Source organism: Nanorana parkeri, unplaced genomic scaffold, assembly GCF_000935625.1.
Source record: "Nanorana parkeri isolate BGI_ZX_2015 unplaced genomic scaffold, ASM93562v1 scaffold555, whole genome shotgun sequence".
Lineage (NCBI taxonomy): Eukaryota > Metazoa > Chordata > Amphibia > Anura > Dicroglossidae > Nanorana > Nanorana parkeri.
Window position 1 is genome coordinate 739,816 of NW_017306823.1, and position 25,964 is coordinate 765,779.

At 39.2% G+C, this 25,964-nt stretch overlaps 1 protein-coding gene across 1 annotated transcript in view; it reads left to right on the forward strand.

The window, feature by feature from the left end:
• The window catches only part of DNAH7 (dynein axonemal heavy chain 7), a 273,490-nt gene that overhangs the window by 124,698 nt on the left and 122,828 nt on the right, over window positions 1–25,964 (forward strand). Inside the window, exons 33-39 of the mRNA XM_018562004.1 lie at window positions 1,276–1,407; window positions 2,655–2,876; window positions 3,997–4,194; window positions 16,002–16,157; window positions 17,292–17,460; window positions 20,182–20,308; window positions 23,765–23,984. Coding sequence (XP_018417506.1) covers window positions 1,276–1,407; window positions 2,655–2,876; window positions 3,997–4,194; window positions 16,002–16,157; window positions 17,292–17,460; window positions 20,182–20,308; window positions 23,765–23,984 — 1,224 coding nt within the window. The remainder of the gene's footprint in view (window positions 1–1,275; window positions 1,408–2,654; window positions 2,877–3,996; window positions 4,195–16,001; window positions 16,158–17,291; window positions 17,461–20,181; window positions 20,309–23,764; window positions 23,985–25,964) is intronic.

The following is a 25,964-nucleotide window of genomic DNA, read 5'->3' on the forward strand; positions in this document are numbered from 1 at the left end:
TTAGCATCCTAGGAGGCAAGAGCGTAGTCTGGAGTGGAGCCAAGGTCCGTAACAGCTGGGCAGCAAGCTACAGAGTCTGTAGGCAGAAACAACCTCAGAATTCAAGTCAAAGGTCAGCTACACCTGGGCAGTGAGGTACCAAATCAATGGACAGAGGAAGTGTTAGGAAGCAAGCCATGGGTCAGTAACAGCCGGGCAGTGGGGTGCAAAATTACAGGCAGAGTCCGTGATGCAGGCCCAAGGTCACAACTAGTAGACAATAACCAGAAGCAGGTCAAAGGGGCAAGCTTGGTTCAACACAGGAGATCAGAACAACAGGTTGGGTTGCAGGTATCAGGAAGTAGCTGAAGTCTACTCAGTCACACTCCAGTTTATATGACCATTTGGTGCTGCACATGCTGCTTAGCATGCATGCTAATATGCATGCTTCTGCATGCGAAGGCACACCTGCCAGTGATTCTGTGCCAAGGGCCATGAGCCATAGTATGTACATGTGCTAAAGACTGCACTGGTCTTCTGGAGCTGGAATGCACTGTAGTTTCCTTACAGTAAAGAAGATTTATTAGGATGTATTGTCCCGTTCTCATTACATCCTTGGTGCTACTTTTGGTTATTTGGCCACACATACCTCTACCAAACATTTAATCTTAAGTTACCTTAAGTAACTTTATTAGATACCTGCCAGCATAGAATTTGTGTGCTTCTTTGTTTTTGTTGGGCAAGAGAAAGTTTTTTGTGTGTGTTTTGGTTATAGTGTGAACTTCCTATCCTCATTGTCATTTGTCTAAATGTCTCCAGACGTTACATGCGGGGGTTAATCTTGCACTGGGAACACGTTTGGAGGTGACAGGGTGGAATTCCCCCTAATGCTCTCTCACTGTCTCACTCAATCAAAAATAAACATTTTGGCTGGGTCACCATATTAACTTAGGGCAGTACAACCCTTTTTTTTTTTCTAATTCAAATGCTTTATTGTCAAAATTACATAACAAATAGCATATAGCAGTCAGTACAAAATCACATAGAGCGAAGTAGAGCAGTCATGGGAAACCAAATGTAAAAAAAAATTAAAAAAGAGTGCAAAGATCTACCAATATCCCTAGTTAAGTATAACCTATTTAACATTCTAGTTCACGGATTTTCCTGAGAAGCATCTATTTCTGAAATACAAAATGTTTCTTACAAAGATTAATCAAATATAGTTATATATTTTTAAAAGACCCCCTACCTGGTGAAAACATAAGATGGCTTTCATGTGTTTGTTTTGTTTTTTAGGAATTATCACCAACCTCTGATACAAATTTAGTTCGATCTCTAATGAATCTCATGGACTGTATGTTAGATGAGTTTGCTGATGAATCTGCAGTTCACGGCATGAATGAAAGAGATATTTGCTCGTGGCTAGAGGTGAGTAACTCTTGAATAACTAGCAAAGAAAGAAAACATAAATTTGTTGAACATAGTTACTAACAGAACATAATATATGAGACATAAGAAATTACTTATAAAATCTCAAGCAAAGAAACCTGAAGCTGTTTCTGATGGTTGCCAATCAGATTCCACACTTAAATGTTGTGGACTGGAGAATGAGAGCTAACACCTGAATGTTTCTGTTACAACAAGGATATCATTTTCCCCTATGTCTCAGTTTTCATGAGTCCAAACCAAAGTCATATGCTGCTTTCATTGTTGCAGAGTGGCAGCAAGACTAGTTTGGCTGTTTAGCATTCGAGAGCCACAAGTCTAAGTGCAGTGAACATGGGCAGTTGACAGTTTTCCAAGCACAAATGCTGCCCACTGTTATGTTACAAAGGACATAAGATTAAATGTATTTTGCCTGAAAACTGTCAACTGTGCTCCAGCACCAGAATGATGTAGTCACCATTGGATCAATCAACCTGGGCCGTGCATCAATCTGCTGGATGACAGTGACTACATAGTACTATTCTCTACAGTACAAACCGTTGTTGTACTGTATGTTGCATACTTCAGAGTGCTAAACCTTGCTACCCACCACAACTTGTCAGTATGACTGCAAATACTTTAGGAATACCAAATCAATTAAATGTATAGTTTTGTTTTCTATCAGAGAAATTATGATCCTCAGTTGTTTCTAATGTTTTCTAAAATATTGTAAAATCTCTGAACTACAGTACAGATTTCTTTGTGTCAGGCTCACTCTATGTTATATTTTAACTTCTTCTTCTTATTATTATTATTATTATACAGGATTTATATAGCGCCAACAGTTTGCGCAGCGCTTTATACACAATGCAGTTATTTCCGAAGATGCTAAAATTGTCACATTAATTGTGAAAATAGTTTACTGTATGTCTGGTTATAGGGTTATTCATGGACAACCACAGTATTAAGTAAACACATTTAGAAATGTTTCACCCAGCCATACACTGGGCGAATGTAGTTTGCATTACATTCCAACCACTAGATGAAGTTGAGGAGCATAGGAATTCCTATGCTTCTCAGCTCCATCTAGTGCAGGGAGTGCCAATGCAAACAGCATTCACCCAGCACATAGCTGATCAGAAGTTTTATAAATCTGCCCCATAGTGCTATGTGACTTTTAATAATATGTAGCACATCAGCTATCATAACTGTTTCTATTCTCACTAAATTAGTATTGCTTATTTTTGAAGGGCATATTTTTGTTTTCAATGACCTGGTCTATTGGAGGAAGCTGCACAGAAAATGACCGCCTGAAATTTGACAAACTCTTGAGAGAAATCATAGATGGACCACTCAGTGAGGAAACAAGGACCCGCTTTAATATTCTCCACCCCGTGGATCCTCCTGAAAAGCCCTTTACTGTTCCAATTCCCAAGGAACACACAGTATATGACTATCGGTTTGTGAAGGAGGTAAGTCATTTTTATGTTAAAAAAAAGGAATTACATTTTTTAAATCTACGGACAAATGTTTGCTTGTTAATTAGACAATTTGTTATGGTTAAATAAAAATGGATCCTACCACAGGCAAGAAAAGATGAGTGCAAGACAAAGTTGTTCTCTGACACAGTAAAGGTTTTTGGTGTTTCCTGGAGCCTTCTACCTTTCTCAGTCACTCTGCGTGCCCCCGACAGGAGGCTGGATTCCCATCATAGTCTTTCTGTGTGTGAACAGTGCATGTCTATTGTGGTCCTATGTTGGCAGATAATTTTTCTGTATGGGCATTTATACAGTGCTTTTTGTGCTGGTGCTGGATGTGTTGGCATGTATTGGTGTAGTCCATGTTGAGGGATAGCAAAGGAGGGTGGTAAGCTGTGCAGCTTTTAAAATTATTTTTATGGATGTGCTGTCCAACACTACTGTTAGAAAAGTCACACATAGTTACAAATAAAGGTATTAAATATATATATATATATTTTTGCTTTGGTTTAGTGTTACTTTAATAGAAAATCTGTTTATATACCTATTACGAGCAGCCACCAATTCTCTAAGCTCCCTTGCCAATTCAGTGAACTTATCTAAAACTACAGCCCATTCTCCTTAGTTTTTCATGTACAGCTCAACACTCTCAATAATATTTGAAAGCTTTTTTATTTTTTTATTTAGACAACTAACAGGTGAAATGTATATTTTTTGGGTTGCCATTCGAATGACCTTTATTGTTTTCTGCCACTTCGTTTTGGTTTAAATTAAATGTAATTGATTATATATTGCATCCCTTGCCTTTTCATTTAGATGATGCCTTGTCTGCCTGTTCTCTCTGGCCTAGAGATAAGCAATATTTTTTTTTTATCCATTTAGGGATACAGCTTGATGATAACTAAGCAACCGAGGGCTGCATGCTTGTTTTAGGTCATTGACTCTCTAGATAGTGAAGTGAGGATCAAAATGACAAACCTGGATCTTGCAGTTTAAAAAAAAAACAAGTCAAAAATGCCATCTGTGATATTCCTGTTCTCAGAAGTATGCTTTTACTTTTCTATTTTTTTGTATTTTAATTTGGTATGTAAAATATTTAACTGTACAATTGCAGGAAACTGGAAGATGGGAATTGTGGACACAAGATCTCAGCTCAGTGCCACCTATACCACAGGATACAATGTTTAATGAAATAATCGTGCCTACTTTGGACACAATTAGATATACGGTACTAATGAAGTTGCTGACAACTCACCAGAAGCCTTCTGTATTTATTGGGCCTACAGGCACCGGGAAAAGTACCTACATCATTGTAAGTAGTTATATGTTTGTGTTTATGTTATGTAAGCCTCTCTTTTTAATACTTAAAGTGATCATGTTGCTAAAAACAACATTAGGTGTAGCATATCTGTAAATGTACAGAAATGTTTGTTTTAAATATGTCATTTACAAATAAAATATATGATTTAAATAATATTACCTTGTTGGTACCTCAAAAGTCAGAGATTTTCACACAAATATTCCTGTTTCTTAAAAAATGCAATAAAATACTCCCTTTAATGAAGAGGCTGGCAGGAGGAACCAGAGAATGCGGTAGGGGATGGAAGCATCCATACACCCGATAGTATGTCGGATGTAAATATCCTTTGTGCGGCTCTGCACATCAACAGTGCAAAGAACAGACATCAGGGCAGTTTAGTATAAAATTTAGGGATGCACCGATATCAATGCAAGTATCGATATCGATACCGAGTATTTGGGCGAGTACTCATACTCACCCAAATGCTCCGGTGCCTAGCCCGAGTACTGTATCAGGAAGCCGGGCATCGCGTCACTACACGCTGCCCGGTTTCCTGATTGGCCCGGAAGCGGCCCCATGCTCTCTCGTCACTTGTGATGAGAGAGCATGGAGCTGACTTCCCGGCAAATCAGGAAGCCGCGCAGCGTGTAATGACGCGCTGCACAGCTTCCCAATTGGTCGGGAAGCTGGCCAATCAGGAAGCCGGACGAAGTGTAATGGCGCAGCGCCCGGCATTCTGATTGGCCGGGAAGCAACTCGTTCCCTAATAAAATTACTTCTTTTAAAGGAGCCTTCTAATTGCATTTTGTTTTTCAGTGACACTTTAAATAATATACTTACATACCTTCTTCTAAAAAGAACCTTATTTTTCCAATTCAGATTGTTCCTAGTAAGTTGATACATTCCCCTTCAGCCTTATTGTAATTTTACTATAGATGATATAGCATTTAAAAAAAATAATTTTCTTCAAGATATAGAATGGGTGTATGGGTTTCTCATGGCTGTTTTGACCTTGTGCAGAGGGTTAAAATTTGTCTCCAATATGTATTCATCCTGGAAATAATTATCAGCGGTCCAGTACTTGTTGTTCGTTTAGTAGACATTTTGAGTAGTAACATTTATGCTTCGTGATCTTTTTCCTGTTAAAACAGATTGGACCACACTACATAAGGGTGTTTTACTTTCTGTGGATAAGCTAGGGTTTATGAAGAGGTTTTTTGGGGGGTCGGGGTGGGTTGGGGGTGCGGGTGGCAGGGGTTACTTTATGGATGTATGTTTTTTTTTCTGTATGTGTATCTGTGTTACTCTGCAACTGCGTATTTGATGGTCACTTGCTTGTTGTTCCATATTTTAGTGATTGTGTTGGGTATACAGATCTCAAGTTCTTCCTCTAATGGCAATATGTATCCCAGGGAGTAGGATTAACATCCTTGCTGAAAAGTTGATTAAATCAATATAAAATGTCTGTTGTTTTCAATCATTCTGAGTTGACTGAAAAAAAGCAATAAAGCAAAGTACTGGTGCAGTAATACTAAGCAGAAAGCACACACTATGGGGTCTATTCACAAAGCAGCCGAAGGATCTAGCCGTAGCTTTGGCCGATCCTTCGGCTAGCTTCGGCCCCAGGACCCCTTCGGTTCAGTAGAACCGAAGGGCTGCTGTACGGGCTATTCACAATAACTTGGCCGAGCGGCTCAGTCGAGCCGAACGCATATGCCTCGCCTCAGCCGAAGATGTGATGTTACGGCTGGCTCCAGCCACTTGCAGAGAGATCAGCGTCCCTGGTTACCAGCTAACCAGGGACACTGATCTCCAGACAGCAAACTCCCGGCCGCCCGGCAGAGAAACACTGCTTTTTCTTTTTTCTGACACGGAGCCGTGTCAGAATAGAAAAATAAATAAATAACATTTTTGGCCATAGGAATGCATTGCCAGATTCCTATTGGCTATTTCAATTTGCAATAGCCAATAGCAAACTAGCATTGCACCCGCCCTCTGCTGCAGTTCTCCATCAGGTCCACCACTACTGACTGAGAGCAGGGCGGGTACAATAGCTAGTTGGCACCAACAAAAGCATCACAACACTAAAAAAACCCTGATGGAAAATCAAAGCAACAAGCAACATGAAACATACACTGAGTGGCCAGATTATTATGACCATCCTATCAGTACTTCGTTGGGCCACCTTTTGCCTTTAATACTGCTGCGATTCTTCTTGACATTGACTCCACGAGATGTTGAAAGGTGATGCGAGGAATCTGACACCATGCCTGATGAATAGCACTGTCCAGTTCTGTGAGATTTGATGGTTGTGGAACCAGCTGCCTGATGGCTCTTTCAACTTCGTCCCACAAATGCTCAATTGGATTGAGATCTGGTGATTGTGGGGGCCACCTAAGCAAGGTAAAGTCTCCCTCATGTTCTTGAAACCACTCCTGCACAATACAAGCACCGTGGCATGGCGCATTGTCTTGTTGGAAGAAGCCATCTCCATTGGGATACGCCATCAACATGATAGGATGAACTTGATCAGCAACGATACTTTGGTATGTTGTGCTATTCAGACGTTGTTCCACACGAATTAAAGGGCCCAAATCATGCCAGGAAAACATGCCCCAAACCATAACACTGCCCCCACCAGCTTGAAGGGTTGTACTCATGCATGTGGGGTGCATGCTTTCATGCTGTTCCTATCAAATTCTCACTCTGCCATCTGCATGATGCAACTGGAAACGTGATTCATCGGACCACATTACTTTTTTCCAATGCTCGGCTGTCCAATCCTTGTGCCCCTGTGCGAATTGGAGACGTTTTAGCTTGTTAACTGCAGACAGCAAAGGTGTTCGAACAGGCCTTCGGCTTTCATATCTCATACGATGCAGTGTACGGCGAACAGTGCGTTCAGAGATCATTTGAGAGGATCCCTGATTAAGATCTGCAGTCATTTGATGCACTGTTGCCCTTCTGTTGTCTTGTACCAGTCTTGCCACTCTCCGTTCTGCCCTAACATTGACTAGTCGCTGACGGCCACAATTCACGCGTTCAGACCCAGATTTTCATCTGACAGTCCAGTCTTTAAACACTTTAACAACAGCTGCTCTTGAACATTTAACGAATTCTGCTGTTTTGCTGATACTCGATCCATGGCACCAAACCCCAACAATCATCCCACGTTCAAAGGCTGTTAAATCGCATTGTTTACCCATATCTTCAGAAAAAAAACACTTCTACTGTCGTGGTAAACAACCTGCTTCCCTATTTATGACGGTTTGGCCCTCTAGCAACTTCACCGCAAAATTATAGCTAATTTGCCTACAAACGTCAGGTGGTCATAATAATCTGGCCACTCAGTGTATATCTACGATTCATTGACTTTTTCAAGGCAGTATCAAGGATGACATCCTCGCATGACATGACATAGAAACACTCTTGAAAAGGGGTATGTGTGCAAGATATGTCTCCAGTAAAGTCTGTGTCTCCAATGAGCCTTGTGACTCCAGAGACCCCTGTGCCCCCAGCAACCCTTAAGTCTCCAACAACCCTTATATTCTGACTCCGATTGTTGTGATAGCGAAATATATCCCTTGCTGAGACCTCTATGCCTGGCCTGTATAAGCAGATATACTCACTGCGGACAATCCTCGTCAGATAGCTGAACTCGTCAATACCGATTCATTCAAAAGAGGTGTTTATTCTTTACATCAGGATTACAGCAGATGATAGGAACAGCATATGAATGGTTATAGTATTGTGCGGTCAGAAAATCATGCCTTTCTTACGTACTGTGCAGATTACATGTGTGTCCTTGTTACATGTGGCTCTTAACTGTGGCCATGACACAGGAAGTACTGCACACAGGAAGCAGGAAGGGGCGTACACTAGGGGGAAATACATCGTCACATGAGGAATAATTACAGAAAAACATGTACATTACAACAAAAGGCCACTAGATGGCAGCATAGGATAACACATGGATTTAACTATGAGAAAATATATAGGCAAACACACTATGTAAAACTTCTATCTATACTAACTTCTACAACATATTCTATGCCCCATTGGGGCGGCACACCTTAAGTCTCCTGCATCTTCAGCAACTCCTGCGTCTCCAGTGACTCCTGTGTTTCCAGTGATTCTAGAATCTCCAGTGACCCCAGCTCTCCTGCGCTGCCAGTGACTCTGAGACTCCTCCTGTGTCACTCCATAACCCTATAGCACCCTGTGACTTCAAGTGACTCCAAAGCATCCTGTATCAACCAGTGACCCTAGAACATCTTGTGGCTTCCTGTGACTCCAGTGTGCCCTGAACTTTTCCATGACTCCTGTGTCTCCATGCAGCCTCAAGTAAAGGTGTTGGGATTCCAGCGTATGAATCCAAGTTCATACAAAAAATAAGCTATGCATACATTACGGGTTTGCTTGCAGAATCTGAGAAAATACCTTAACTGCTACAAACACAAATCTGGTCTGTTCTCAGGTATGACGCAAAAGCTTTTCTCCTCACAAAAGGATTAATTTACTAAAGTCAAATAAGTTGTTCATTGTGCAAGGGAATTTGCACTTGGCATGGGAATTTTTCACTTAGCTTAGTGAATGTGGTGAAAATGCACTTTGCAAACAAGACCCAATCACGTGCAAGAAAAAAACCACAGTATTTTTGATTGTGCGTGATTGAATGATGGAAGTTAGTAGAGCTTCACTTATTTCACTAAACTAAGAAAAAATACCTTCTCAAAGTAAACAGCCTATTTGCCTTTAGTAATCAAGGCATTGGCTCCAGCCACTCCTTCACTTTTCCCAGCATAGCTTCTCATAACAAACAACATAATGGTGAGACAAAAGTTTATGTTGATGCCGCACTTCTCTCTGATGACAAATTTGACAGCCCTTACAGAAACACCCAGCACATGATTAGCTGCCACATGTGAGATAACCCTTTTCTCCTTACCCTAGGTTTATGCCATAGATCATAGGTAGCTGTTAACCTGATCTTATGTTGTTCTCCACCATCTCAAAACATGGTGGAGAACAACAAACACAGCTGTTAACCTGCTTTAAATTCTAGTACAGGCAGAATATACAGGGTGTAAAGGTTGCAGATCAGTCTGCTCAAAGTTAGACTGTATGGCATTTTCAAGCCAAGTAGTTTATTTTTTTCAGACCTTCCTGCAGGCCTGAATATACCTTCAAGGATATTTGGACAAACAAATTGTGGGTGTAAACAATTAGGAAGCATGCATAAGGTCCCCAAGGGCAGGGCAGCAAATATAGTATGCTGAAGTAGTCATTAACAGGGTGTAATAACTTTTTCAATTGACTGTAACTCAATAGGATTAGTTCACACCTATATGACTAAAAATACAGTTTTTTTAAAGCCTACATGCCTCTTTAATGCACTGTTAGGACCTAATGAAATTATTGGTGTGCATTTACTGTGCTTTTAAATACACAAAAAACACAGATAGCATTGAAGGAACATCTTCCCTGTTAAGGCAGTGGGCAAGTGGAGGTGGTGATATAGTTTGGCACAGTTAAAGTGACATTAAACCCTCAGATTTTTTAACATAAACCAATATTGTAATGTGTGCCTTACTGTAATCCATGGTTGTTTCCCTTCTCTTTGCTGCTCTTACTTTTAAATCTGTATCTCTTCTCATGCTTGGGGAGAACTTCCCTTTGCAGCTGAGTGCCTCTTCCTGTAGTGCTGGCTCAGGTTGTGAACCTACACACAGACACCATGTATCCATTTCAGAGACAAGGCAGTCTGCTCCAAAGGGAAGTTCTCCCCAAGCATGAGAAGACATATAGACTCTATATACATTGATCCTACTTGTAAGTGTGTACATGGTAGGAATATCAGACTACAAGATCCTTTATAGAAGGCTGATGTAAATATTCAATGTTTTCTCTGTACAATACATTGGAACTCTATAAATGGATCATATAATTAAAGTGTTTATCTTGGTTTCTGGCATACATTAATGCATACACCGGAGGAGCTCTGTACATGGTCTTTGTGTTTTTACTTTGGTGGCTTTATGTTTAATTGCTGAGCAAGCCAATTACATTAACTGTATTTTTAGTGAAGATTGGCATTGTGTATGAAAATCTAAACTGCTTGCAAGGGTAAATTCCCAGTTCGACTTGAAATAGATTCTGTTAATGAGCTGTGCATAATATAAACAAGACTGATATTGTGAAATAAGCAACTGAGAAGCACTGAGTAAAAATAAGGGACTAAAATGTCATTTTATATGATATTACCGACTGATATACTAAATGACTACCGTTGTGAGTACACTGTGTCGACTGCCTTTGTTAACCTATTGCAGCCTTCATTCATAAATTAGTGTGATATGGAAAATTAAATGAACAATTAACCCCTTATTAACCCATAGTTAAACACCTAAAGAAGACATTTTATTAACACTTGCAGTAAGGTTCCCCCTGCACTGCAAGGGATAACTGCTTGTTTTTTCCTAGGGTCAAGTTATACTCACCCAATCCTTGGAGCTGGCAGCGCTCCCTCCGGCTTCTCTCCTCCTCTGCTGCAGCAATTGTATGTGCCCCGAAGTCTTCACGTCCTATACACTGTATTGGACGGGATAGCTCAAGGACTCCTAGACCGCTGCAGAGGAGAGGAAGAGAACTGGTCTAAGAAGCAGCTGGCTCGGAAGATCAGGTGAATATACATTATTTTTATTTACCCTAGGCAAAAACAAGCAGCTAAACCTTGCAGTAGGGCTAATCCAGCTTCAGATGCTGGAGAGAAGCTGATGAAGCAGATCTCTGCTTCATCAGCTTCTTCAGGGGGGTCCTAGGTGACATTAGGAGTCTTGGAGACCCCTGATGTCTCCATAAAGAGGACCTGTCACCTCTTTTGCAATTATGCCGCACATGTTACATATCGCTGCGAATGTTGGAATGAGAGCAATAGTTCTCGGCCCATCAATCACTGATAACACTAAACTGATGAGCTGTAAAAGCGTTTAAAGCGTCGCCTATGGCCAATTTTGGGTATGCTAGTTTTTTGCGATTTCGTGAGTGCGCGCAATTTCTAAGCTTGGCATGTTTTGTGTCTATTTACCCGACGTGACCCCATCTTTTATATTTTACCAAAAAAGTGGGTAATATTAGTTGTTTTATAACATGATGTAAAAAAACCCTTTTTTTTCACAATTTTCAGTAATTTCTCCTTATTATAGTAAAAAATTAAACCCCCAGTGGTGATTAAATACCACCATAAGAAAGCTCTATCTGTCCCCAAAAAATGGTATACAATTCATTTCAGTACAGCGTTGTATGACGGAATAAACGTCAGTCAAAGTACCGCAGCGCTGAATACTGAAAAATGGCCTGGCCAGGAAGGGGGTCTAAACACCTGGTCTTCAAGCAGTTAATTAGTTTTTTTAATGTCTTCATTTACTTCATCCCTTAATTAGTTGTTATAGCATAACATTAAAAGGAATACAATTATCACTTTGGTTGAATTTTTAGCTCCCTTAAAGTGGACCTTTACCCCCTTTCACTAAAAATTACATCATCATGCAGCTTATTAGTTAAACAAACATGTTTTTCATTTACTTACAAATAGAGTTCATCTACTTCGTGGTCCACTTCTGGCACAAATGATGTAATGTGCCAAAGTATTGCATCCTGGGAAGGTTACATCAGCAGAGCATTGCTGGGAAATCTCATCTGTAATCTCATGAAATCTCAGGGAAAGGCATTTTCCTCCCCTGAGATGATATGCATGGTCACATGTCCTAGTCACATGTGCCGCAGTTCCAGGCAGTAAAGGGAGATCTAGTGACCTGCCCTTTAGTTAAAATGACCAGTGTCAGAAGACTGGGGAAGAAAAGAGAAATAAGGTATGTAAAGAATACAAAGCCTGCAATTATCTAGACATATGTGTTTGTAGGCTGCCATTACTAGACATTTCTAAAGGTGTGTCTGTTGCTATTTTTAAGATATGGGTAAAGTTCCTCTTTAATTCCTAGATGGAAGAACAAGTTTTGGTTTAAAAATTAAATGCTAGATGTGTACTTCCATGCTCAGAATAAGTAAATCATACAAGTTTAACCACATCACAACACTCCCCATCCTGTACTTCTTTTTGTTATGGACTGAAAGGTAGTTAACTTACAGCCAGCAGATAGCGTCTGCCATGTTTGCACCCTATGATGCCCTGATTACTGTACGTGACCTTTTTCTTAGTTTTTCAAATTTTGTACTAAATCAAAAACCTAGGGGGGCTATTCACTAAAGAGCCAAAGGATTTAGCCGAAAGTTCAGCTAATCCTTCTGCTAGCTTCGGCTGCAGGAACCCTTTGGTTCAGCCGATCCGAAGGGCTGGTGTACAGGCTATTGTAAAGCCGAAGGCAAGCGAAGTAAACAGCCCAACCGAACGCACCTGCTTTGGCTTGGCACAGCCAAACACACAGCTAGAGCGGGGATAATTGTCCACAGAAGCAGACTAAGGCAGACCCCTGCAAGTTTCTAAAAGATTTGAAGACTCGATCAAGAACAGGACTCGATCCGCCGATTCATTTACATGCCAATTGAGGACACAGAGCTGTCATGGCATGAAAACAAATGGTCAGAGCCAGTTGTGGCATCACAACTCGCTCCACCCATTTGTTTAGATTGGGGCCAGACCGGTCATTTTGCGGCGGGAGTTTGACGGTAACAGTCGGGCGGGGGGACCTTTTAGATTTCGCCGAGTCGGCAGTCGTCGTTCATCGTGATTGACATTGGATTACATCGCTCAACATGATTGACCTTTGCATTGCATTGTTGGAGCCTTTTTTTTGTTTTGTTTTAAATAAAGGAGTATTCCAAAACTGACTTGTTAAAAACAATTTCAAGGTGTTGTGTGTTTATTTACTTTTTACTTAACTCTTTGTTGAATAAGTAGGGGTAACAACTATCCCTAACTCATTCACAAGGGGTGGCGGCATCTGGGTGCCCCATTTGTGGAAGATACCCATCTGTATACCCAGATGCAGATAAGCCCCCCTACCTACAGACCCCCACAACCACCGGGCCAGGCTTGTGGGGAAGAGACCCTTGTTCTCATTATCATGGGGACAAGGTGCTTCTGCAGTGGGTCCCCCCTGGAAAAACAAACTTCCCAATGCCGAGGGCATGTGATATGGTGCAGGGAGGGGGGGCAAACAATTTCCCCCCTCCCCCTTTCCTGCCCTGCCAGGCCAGTGCTTAGGTTAAGGGTCTGGTCTGAAATTTTAGGAGGGATCACACTTTTTTTTTTGCCATTGGGGTCACCCTTAAAATTCGCACCAGACCTAAAGGGTCTGATATGAATTTGTAGGGGAACCCTACATATTTTTTCGCTTTTTTTTTTTTTAAACTGGGGACCCTCCTAACATTCCTACCAGATCTAAAGGGTCTGATATGATTTGGGAGGGGCACCCCACACTGTTTAGTTTTTTCTTTTTACGGTGACAATAGCATTCAGCTATTCACTCCCTGCTGTTTGGCCTCTTGGAGAATAGGGGTGAACAGCAGAGAAGGAACTGCAGAACGTATGCCTCAGCCGATCCAGATGTTGCATCGGCTGTGGCGAACGGGTTCTTCCTTTCTGTTACGCCCAACGTGCTGAGGCTGTTTGGCCGAACCGAATGGAGGTGAAGGGGGCCAAATGCAGCCAATGTAAGGCTAAAAATAGCCGTACAGGGCTGCAGTGAATAGCCGAAGAGACTTCAGCTCACTTCACTTCGGTTTGCATATTCATTCGGCTGCCTTTGGCAGCTTAGTGACTGGCCCTCTGTGTGTTCCTAATGACTGATGCTAAGTGGAAGATTTAACAAGCCCAATTTTCCAATGTAAATTTGCAGTTAATGGCAGTTTTTTTTGTAATATTATCATTTATGTGCTTTAATTCATTTTATTTAAAATTTTTATAGTGTTTTCACTCTCAAAACTATTGTGTTTTCTAAATTTCTATGAAAAATGACATAGTAAAATGTGATAGGGGTATTAATAGCATTAACAGTAAAAGGTGTAGTGAATAAAAGAAATAAAATGTAAGTGTAAGTGAATAAACAAAATAAAAATAAATCCCTAAACCATTCAATCATCTATCAAGAAGCATCAAGCAGTAAAATGTTTATTTGAGCAATAGTTCCCCAATGATTTTTCCTTCAATAAAGCAGTCCCTGTTGCCTCATCATTGTATGTGCTTAACTTCTTTTAATTAGTTCAGTTCAAAACATTCAATCAATCATATTGTTACAGGTTGCGCATCTACTGTGTTGAGTTCTTATGCTTCTGTTGTACTGTATATTGGTTTATTGCTAATACAGACTGAATAAATGATTTATGTAAGAGTGACATTCAAGCAAAGCTGTCCTATATTGTTTTGAAGTTTAAACAGTTTTTTTTCTTTTAACAAGTTGCATAGTTTTAACGTGATTTACGGTGAAAGGTTTATAGTCAAAACTTCTTGAGAGTATTCTTTAAAATATTACTGAAGCCGCAGAATGCCTCTGTCATTTTTGTCTTCAATAAACATAAATATTCTCTTGAGTAGCACACTCTAAAATAGTGGATCTCAATCTTTGTTGGTCTACTTGATGGATGCAGTGGACCAACTTCTCCTTACATTGTATAACTATCCCCATATTATGGTACAACATAGCATAGCTATTTTTTTTAAATAAATGTTGTAAAAAGTACTAATATTTTTACCAAATTGTATATAGCAATTTTTTTATACATAAACCATTTATGTAAAAGGCATTTCATGGTGCTTGCTCTTAGGCATGTCGTTAACTTTTAAACATTCAAGATGAAGTACAGTTTCACTTTAATGTCAAGAATGGAGTTGCTTTTGCTTAAAAATCAAAGAAGTGATATTTGAATCCAAGGTGGACTGCTCCTATGATGAGTTGCATGTTTAACTGATTCTGCTTTGTTTTCCTTTTTTTGCAAGTTTTTTTTATTAGAAATAAAATAAAAAATAAATAGAAATTATTAAAATAATACAATGAAATTGAAGATACAGGTAAGAAAGTTAAAAAATAAAAAAACATAACATTTTATCTTTGAATTTGTACTTGCATTACAAAGTAATTAGATGTTTGACAGCCATTTTTTCTTAGTCTTCCTATTTTTGCTGCTAATACAGTTATTATTGGATTTTTGTTTGCTTTCAAAAAGCTTGGCAACTTGTGTCTACCTATTTCTGGCTGTGTTTTTACTCTGCTATTAAAATCTTCCTCCTTAGCATTTCCGCCCCTTCTCTTTCTTACACCGTTTGTGTAGTTTGGACAGTGGTACAGAGCACATCACATCCAGAGAGCATTAATAAAGATAAAGCAGATAATTGGTGGTCTGTGGACCACACCTTCATAACCTCTGTGCTAAAACAAAGCAGTCTAGTCTAGGCTAGTGACTTATAAATCGTATGCTGCACACATTAAGTCATTTTATAGCTGGAGTGTAATCTGAACTTTCTGCAAACCCCCTACTGCATAACCTGAAAGAAATAGCTCTAACAATGCTTTTACAAAGTTTGTTCAAAATCCTGAACTCTAAAAGTTAGGCCATCTAAATATCATATATTTGAATTCAAGAAATACATTTGACACGTTCCTTATAACAATAATTTTGTTAGGTAAGGGTTCCTCATCGGGGCCTTGATAAAGGAAAGATTATATTGAATATATGATTATATATATTATTATATATTATATTTTTTTAAATAAAATTCAGAATGAAATTTTCTGTAATATTTTTTTTTTCTGTTTGCATGTCTATGTTTACCAATTAAAATATTTTCATATATTTTCTTCTAGGACTTCTTGCTGAATCAATTGGACAAAGAGACATACAAACCTTTGTTGATAAACTTTTCAGCTCAGACCACAGCAGCTCAGACTCAGAACATCATAATGTCTAAGCTGGATAAGAGAAGGAAAGGTGTTTTTGGTCCTCCACTGGGAAAGAAAACGGTAATACTTTTAGGTGTATGCTTGCATTCATTTATCTGTAATATTAAAACAGTGCTGTCCTTGTGCACCACTGTAGCTCTAGCTCTCTTTGTAAACTGGTTAAAGTCTGTCTGGGCTTCCACTTGCCTGCAGGCATATTTTATTATTGCTGCAAATTGGAACTGATGTACTTTTGTCTGAATTGCTGTAGAGGATGATCATTATTTTTAGGGTTCTATTTATGGGTTTTCCAAACAAATAAAGTGCATTGCAGAAATGAGTCGCTAAAACCTATTTTGTTTCATGCCATATGTAACCAATATGTTTGAATAAACATTACATCTAGAAAAATGTACAGAAGTCCAGAACGAAATATAGTCCAGAATGGGTTATTTACTAAAGAGCCAAAGGATCCAACCGTAGCTTCGGCTGGTCATTCGGCTGTCTTTGGCCGTGGAGCACTTTGGTTGAGTTGAACTTAAGGGCTGCTGTATGGGCTATTCATAATAGCGCGTACAGCAGCCGGAGGTGGCCGAGCGGCTCAGCCGAGCCGAAGGCATATGTTTCAGCTCGACTGAGCCGAAGTGACAGTTGAAGTGGGGACAGCGGCTTGCGGAAGGGCCAGCCGTTCGCCTCGCAAATGACAGCTGGGCAGAGTCAGCCGTGAAATGAGATAAGGAAACCAACAAGGCACAACCAGAAAGAAAACCTACATACGTATTGAGCACTGAACTACCATATAGCAGCCCATGCAGTGGCTATGGAGCCCAGACGAGGGAGGGCTCATTCTGGATCCCTGAGTTGAGGAGTGGTGAGCTCAAGGAAGCTCCCCTGTGTGTCCTAGGATCCAGAGTGCAAAGCAGCATTGGGTTCCCGATGCTAGAATACTGAGCATACAAAGTTATATAATGTATATGTACATATCTAAAAACATAAAAAAAACCTTCCCTTTAATCACTGGAGCAAAACTCTCTTAAAACAGCATACCTGTATAGTTTTTTTTATCTGTGCAACCTGGGTTCCATAAATCCCTGGGTGCTCTGGCATGCTGGTATTCTGTGCTGCCAGCATGCTCAATAGAAAAGTCAAACTGACATGTAGGCATCTGAAGACTTTTAGAAGGCTTTAAAGTCATATTAACATATTTGTTTGCAGGTTGTATTTGTAGATGATGTGAACATGCCTGCCAGAGAGGTCTATGGCGCTCAACCCCCGGTGGAATTGCTGCGTCAGTGGTTAGATCATTGGAACTGGTATGATCTGAAAGACTGCTTGATGATCAAGCTAACTGACATACAAATCATATGTGCTATGGGACCAGCAGGTAATTCAATGAGCATGACCAATATGACTTTATGTATGAGCTGTGGCTAGAAATATGTTTTGCAAGTTAGGTTCAAAATACTTTGGTAATTAGAGAAGGATTAGAGAATGTTCACTAAGCAAGTTGAAGGTACAGTATGCTCACTTGGAATGTTTAATTATGTGCACAGAAATAAAAAAAAAATAGGATTTTACCTTCCACTTGATTGGATGATGCAGTGAAGAAAGCTTAGTCTCATTAAGTCAATGTCTTCCCTTAAAGCAGTCAATCTGTGATTTATGTATTTATTTATGTATTTGTGAATGCTGTACAACCATTTAACAGGACACCCTATGGACTATTAATTAGTTTAGAACAAATATGCCCAGAACCGGATTTACCCTCCCTGCCGCCCCAAGGCGGGGTTCGGCAATGCGTCCCCCCCCCCTATTATTTCTGTAATTATTTTGTTATCAATTTTTTTTCACGTAGCTTTATTGCTATCACAAGTCACTGTGTGATAGCATTTGGTGGTGACAGGTTCTCTTTATTGAACCCCAATACAGGAGCACTATGCTGGAACTCCTGTGACAGGGGAGAGGGGTAGAGCACAGCTCTCCCCTCTCACTGTGTACACGGAGCGGCAGGTTTACTTTTAACCTTGCCGCTCTGCTCACCACTCTCCATCCTGATGACGCCGGCGGCGAGGACAGAGCCGGAAGGACGCAGCATGGAGAGAGGTAAGTGCTGGGGAGGGAGGGGGCAGCGGGGGGAGGACGGACCAGCAGTCTAATTACAAGTGATCTCGGTGACATCGCCGAGATTACTTGTAAAGAAACAGTTGATTTCTACTATTCTACATTTAGCTCTGCTTGTGCAAAGCAGAGCTAAATGTAGAAAACAAATTACCACCCGGCGCACGGAACGCCATGTTTCGGGCGTTCGGTGTGCCGCCCCTCTGCTCAGTGCCGCCCCGAAGCTGGGCCTCGGAGTCCTTGCCGGGAAAAAGCCTTAGCCCTATGTAATCTCTATCCAGAGCGGTGCTTTTCCCTTCACTATTGCAGGAAAACGAAATAGCAGGTTAGAGAAAGGAAGGTGTGTATGTGTAGTTGAGGGGGAAGGTATTTAAGTCTGTAACCTGTTGCATAGCTTTGTATGAGCAAAACACCAGTTCACCTTAAAGCGGACCTTTACATTCAAAAATGAAATTCTACCAATACATCCCTCTATGTATGATGATATATAATAATAACATAGACATGTCAGGTTTGATGAAAAACTATGATTTTTAAATATTTACACTTGGTTTGGCAAAGCAATGCACACTGGGATTGCCTTGTCATCAGCAGAGCATTGCTGGGAAATCTCATCTGTAATCTCACGAGATCTCAGGGAATGGCATTTTCCTCCCATGATTGATATGCATGGTCACATGTCATAGTCACATGTTTAGTCACATGTGCCAGTAATCCAGGAAGTAATAAGAGAGCTAGTAATCTGCCCTTAGTAAACATGGCCACTGTCTGAAGGCTGGAGAAGAAAAGAGAAATAAGGTGTGCAAAGAATACAAAGCCTGCAAATATCTAGAAGTATGTGTTTGTTGATTGTCATTACTAAACATTTCTAAAGGTGTGTTTGTTGTTATTTTAAAGATATGGGTAAATGTTTAGTACATTGAAGTTGTACAGAGAGTCTTCTATCTATATAGATATGGAGGAGATCATAACAAATGTTTGCGTCAGACACAGGTAGATCCCTATGGCAGATATTCCTCTCAGACTGTCTTGATTTTGTTTATAGGTAGATAGATATGTTCTGTTTCACATAATTATTATGCATTGTGTGTATGGTTTCTAGTGATCTTCTCTTACTACCTGATTATGCTAATGTGGAAGACTCTGAAATGCAATTGTATGTTATACTGTTTGTGCATCATGTGCTATCTTATTGTTTTATTCTATTCTGGAAAAAATTATAATATACTTTGAAAGATAAAGATATGGGTAAAGGTCCGCTTTAAAATGATTTTCAAACTGCTTGCAGTTTTTGTTTCATGTTTTTAAATATGATCAAACACAATTTAAGGTAATGTAATTTATACATGTTAATGAAGCCTGTGATAAGAAAATATGCTGGCTGCCATTGTTGACCACCTTCTGAAAATACTAGGGGCCTTGCAGAAATGACCAATGCCCTGGATATGGTTGCCACCTCATCCCTGTAGTGCATGTATGACCAATACTTTTTTTTTTGTTTTAAATAAAATAGGTTAAGGTTAAAACACCTGTCAGTTTATTTTTTGCTGTTAAAGTCATTTTCCTTTATTTCTGTCTCAGAAAGTAAGAAATATCTTTACACATTGAGGGGAATTTACCTCTTAGACAGTTGTCACAGAAACAGTTGCCCCCATGGGAATATTTACCCCCATTTTTGTTCTAGTGACTCTAACATGTTAGATTTCCCCTATACTTTATGTCTTGGGGGACAGTGGCCCCCAGGACAAATAGAATCATTTTATCCCTAGTTGGGGCACAGTCAGCAATACAAATTTGACAGGGGAACAAACCCTTTCCCAATATATCCAAAACCAATTTAAAAAAAGGATCGGCAACACATACACTTTAAAACCACAGGTTCTCTGGCTGAATAAGGTAGTAATTAGATTCACTGTATGCCTTGCCTGTATTGTACAATTGTCTACTATATTCATGTCATGCCTCAGCTTGTTTTTTCACTGTCTAGGTGGTGGAAGGAATGTTATAACACCACGATTCCTAAGGCATTTCAATACAGTTACCATTAATGAATTTGATGATAATTCAATGTACACAATATTCTCCAGAATATTAGACTGGCATCTTTCAATAAGGTAAGCACACCTCCACATAATTTAAACAGTTACATATATTATCTGGCAACCCTAAATTGACTATGCTCATCCATATATAGACTCAAGGCATGTATTCTCTCTGTAAAAGAGGCTCTAGGTAACCCCCTTTCCCTGAGCAAAAGACAATGCATTTTCTTTCTCCTGTCCATCTTCCTCTCCTCTCAGTTCCCTTCAGCCCCTTCGGTCCTATTTTCTCTTCTCCCTCTTCTCATCTTTTATTAACTCCTCTCTCTTTGTAGAAAGCCCTCTAGAATTATTAACAACTTCCTTAATCACTACCAAGTCTGGTCTCTTTCATAGCATTCAAATTTCAGTTAGGCACCCTGACAAGGACTCTGGTGGCAATTGGTTCTTCTTCTCACCATTGAGCCTTGTTTTGATATTTCAGTATTTCTGTTCTTCAGCCATATAAACTTTCCACCTTAGAGAACAACTTGGACAAACAAATCTTCTGCTTAAACCTACTGTATTTCATAATGAAGTACAGTTTGCCACTCACAATGCAATAGACACTTTAGCAGCAACGTCAAATGCCAGTGGCCTTCTGCTATAATAATTGAGAACCATGTTACCTCCTCTTACTCACACCTTTGATCCAGCAAACATCTTGATGCATATTTTATGCACTATTTACAATCATAGTTCCTTCTGTAGAGAGTTCATGCTTTGTGCTGTTTGACCTTTGTCTAGCATTCTGAATTCTTACAATAAAAAGATTGAAACCAACAAGATACATTCAGGAACCTAATATTCATTACTTTTAAAATGAGCATATAATAGCCATGTTCCCCATCTCCAGTGTTCTCTCCTTATACCTTTGTAGCACTGCTGGAGCTGAAATACATAATATATATATATATAGCTGCAAATTACCATAACTTTCTATTTCTATTTCCCTGCAACATTACCTGATCTTGCACAGACTTTCTTTGAATTTTCCTTGGTGCCTTTCTAGGAAAATATAATCTAAGGTTTCACTTACATTTATTTAAATACATAGTATTATATTGGTTCCGGCATTAGCAGATTGTCATTAGGATTCAGAAAGGATATTTCTCCCTTTTAAAGTAAATCGGACCATCGTTAGTATGTCTTTTCATTTCATTTTATAAAGCTGAACATAATGCTCATATATGCTTTTTCAAACTGTGTAACTATGTTGACAATATTTAATTACTGTGATTGATTTTTTTAGTCTGCAATTTTGATTTAATTTGAATCATCATAAGGTGCTAGAATTTAACGCCTTGCAAATGACATTTAAAGTGATTTTAATGGCTGTAAATGTCAAGTGGAAATTTTAATTTTTTTAAGCATCACTGCAAGAACTGGTTAAAAAGCACTCAGTTTTAGCTTTCAAAACGTGTGGTGTTAATTTAAGGGATCATAGATATTTATGAGCTGGGTTCAGCTTCTGTCTAGAAGCTTTTGCATTTTTAGAATGAGATACTGAAATACTAGCCAGGAGCTATCTTTGATTGGTTCACTTTAGACAATAATGTACTGTTCGCTGATAATAAATAATCTCAATGGCAAAATACCACTTTGGTGTAACTCTGCCAAACCTCCATGCCAGACTCAGGAATCCAACTTACTAGCTGAGCTAGTTTTGGCAACCCTGACAAGACCACAGTGCTGGCTGTGGTGGAATAGGCCTGTCTATACTCTATTGTATGTAATTGTGCCCAAAGTAATTGGCAAGCTCAAGAAAGGACAATATACCTTGTATTCCTGGATGATTTATTTTTTTTAAGCATAGATACCCTTTAACAGCAAAGAAGAATTAGACAATCTATGATACTGAAACTATAACACAGGAAACATTTTTAAAATATGGAAGCCTAAAAAGTGGTGCTTTTTTTGGGTGTAGGGGCATCAAATCAAATGTTTTCTGCACATTAAATTAACTAAAGGAGTTCTAAAGTCACAGCATATACTTTCCTGTTATAACATCAGCATTGTAATGGGGATACATACCATAGTTGTTTATGATAATGCAATAAAAACTTAATTGAACAAATCCCTTTTATGTAGTGACTGCTGCATTGTGTTTGCATCACTTTCCCACCTGCTAGATATGATAAAATCTTGATTTCTCAAGACTACATAGCCCATAATGCATTGCTTCCAGCAAGCAATGATAATATTAAATTTTTCAGACATTGAGTTATAGTTTAGAAAGCAGGCTCTGTGAGAGTTGTGACACAAGGAAGTTCATATTCACAGGGCTTAGTGAAATTGTGTCAGTGGATTGAGGAAGTAATTCCTATGGCCATCTTTAATAAATAAGCTTACAAACGTCTATGTCAATATGGTTATTAGGAGTGGTGTAGAGCTTATGGAAATTCAATAAAGAAATAGATATATATTTTCAGTTTTTGACCATAGGTACTCTTTAACTGGTGATTTACATACAGCAATTAAAGGAGAACTATGAGATGAGTGCTTTTCACTCACCTCATAGTTCTAGCCGACCTGTGACAATGAGACTGTCACAGGTCGGATCAGTAGATCGGGAGGTGAGCGAAAGCTCCCTATATACTGAGCTTAGGGTGATGGGAGGACGCTAGTTTGTGTCCTCCCGTTACCCTAAGAAGAACTATGGAGAAAAGACTTAACCCCATAGTTCTCCTTTAATACACTGCACTGAATACATAAGAAGTTCAATGCGTACTGTTTAATATTTTCCAAAGGAAGCAATTTGTATTGTGTAATAATTTAACGCATTAAAGGAAATTTTGGATTCACAGCTGTGCAGCTAATAAAAGAACTGGTTTAAGTTGGGCTGTATTCAGCTAACTGCTTTTTTCTACCCTTAAACCAAAAAGACTACTGCATCTGTATGGCTCCAAAAGCAAAGGGGCAGGAGAGATCCATGGTGCTCTGTGGTGTTTTACCCAGTTTACTTTCAAGTGCAAATTTATGAAAAGTAAGAAATATTGCTCTCTAGATGTTGGTATACTTAATACCGTGTTTCCCCGAAAATAAGACAGTGTCTTATTTTTTTTTTTCACGAAAAAAGACACTAGGTCTTATTTTTCGGGGGATGTCTTACCTGGCTGCTGCTGCTACATGTTTAGTTCACAAAAGAGAGAATTCTAGATAATAATTAATGAAAACCCATGATATGCTTACATCTTTCTAAAAATGCTTGTTCCCTGGCTGTCACACAGGCTTAAATATGTTTTTTGAGCTACTCACTAGAAAAGCCTCTATAAACCAGATGTGTTTACTACACCTAGTGTTTGTTTGTTTTTGTTCAGTTAATCAGAGAATATTAGAGCCAGAAGATCAGCATAGTCAGGAAACTAGCATTATCCGATGGAGGTCATCCGTGGAAGCTCATATATATTTATGACTTTCTTACCCTTACATTATATTATACACCACAAAGAAATCCCTGGTTAGTCTAATATGTTTTTTCCTATTTCTAAGGTACACCTTCATGAGTGAATATTCGATGCTAACACCACAAATTATACATAGTACCATGGCAGTATACAAGGAAGCAATGAAAAACTTACTACCCACACCTACAAAGTCTCATTATTTATTCAATCTTCGGGACTTTTCTCGTGTCATTCAAGGAATTTGCTTGTCACGTCCTGAAACAACTGATTCACCTTTATTGATTAAGAGGCTTTGGGTTCATGAGGTAAGTCTAATTAACTTGCACTAATTCTCTTTTGTGTTAAGAAACCTAGAGTCAGTTTACCCAAAGGAGATAATTTAGTTATAGGTGGATTCTGATGGTCTAGGCCACCTACTGGCTTCTTATATGTCTTGGGGACTCCAGTGCCATCGTACTAACTACATATTTTTTAGCACACTTTGGAATTTTGGGTGTTCAAACACTAAATTATATTTTCCGACTCCACCTGTAGCATTCTCTGTGTTATCCCTAAAAGATATAAGAAACCATTATTAGGTGGTTCACATCTCCAAGAGGTATCAAAACTAAAATATCGGTTTTGGGTGCTCCCCTTAAAGCTTGGCTATATTGCTACTGTTGGGTGATTCTACAACATGAATTAACAAAGATTTGAGTTTCAGTACTTTAAAAGAGATTCTGGGGGTGATTTACTAACCTAAACACACACACACACCAGGTGTGTGTGATTTTCACACAGCAAAACGTATTTATCAACCAAAAAGTCTCTAAAAGCATATTTCCACTAATGCCATATATGTAAAAATCATGCACATGATGCATATATAATGCTGCTTCACAGTTTAGACAAAAATGGTTAGCTCATGCATTTACATTCCTTGCATTCATCAACGCAAGCAACACAACATAGAGCTAATTTACCCAACATCACCTTGGAATTCCTTCAGGGCTTTGCACAACACACCTGCTGGGTGTGTACACATTACAAAGGTGTTTAGATTCCACCCATAGATCATGCTGGGAGGGAACACACTGCAGAGGTGTATACACGTTCGTGGTGTGTTTATATGGTTAGTAAATCAACCCCTCTGTGTAGAGTCTTAAGAAAGATTGGAATTACAAAGTCAGAAAACATGAAAAATGTATACAGTTATATGAAGAGTTACTTTTAAGACTATAATGATGAATATTGCATCACTAGCAATGTAAGAACCTAGGATGTAATTCATATGCTCTAATGACCTTCCCCACAAAGAAAATGCTCAAGGGTATAGTTGACGGGACCTAGGTCCTGAGCTGTTTATCAGAGCTGCTGTCAGCAGCTTTTGCTGTGATGATTGATGTATCAGGTGTTACATTATAAGTGGTAGTTCAAATTCAAACAGTGTTATTTAAACAAAAATAGGTACATTATAATTAGCTGTAATTGTCATAGGGAAGCTAAATATGATTCTTTTCTTAACAATGAAGCTTCTAAAATAAACTAAATAAAATAAATAATTCCTATTTGTCCCTGATTACTCAACTTGTTAGCCCTAACTAGCCCTTAATAACTTCTTTGTTATCCTGCTTTTCCTAGGTATTTTCCTTTCCCACCCTTTGCTCAGAAGTCATACTTTTCTCCAGTTACCACTGTTAAAGCATTTTGTGTGCATATTCTCTGGTCTTTTCCGCTGCCTGCCTTTAGTGTCCTAGTCACCTCCGACTGCCTACAATCTTTACCAGCTACTGCTGTCTGGATTTCTGAGTACACATGACCTTGCCTCACATTGAGTCAGGCGCTTGCCATTAAGGCTAGCCATACATGCGTAGATTTCTTTTGTTCAGTCCTGTGGGCTAAATGAGAGATACATATCACTGCTGATAGAATGCAGTCACTGTCTGGCTGACAATTTTCCACTGTGCTCCTTTGATTTTGAAGTTTTTTTTTTTTTTTAAAGAATAAAGTTTATTAGTTTTACAAAAAAAGCACAGAATAAGACAGATTGAAGTGAGGGCAAACACTTCCCTGAGAAGTGAGAAGCGAAGAACGCAATACAGGGTATGATAAGAACTTTCGAAGATCAATTAAACAGATGTCCAGATATTACTCAAAGCATAGGTAAAACATATCCTAAGCAGAGGAATGGTTACCCCTGCAAACATGCACATAGAAAATAATTTAGATATCATTTTTTAAATATGGCTATAAAATAATGACTGCATTTAAATTTCTGTCATCACTGCTAGCCTTCTCAGCATAAA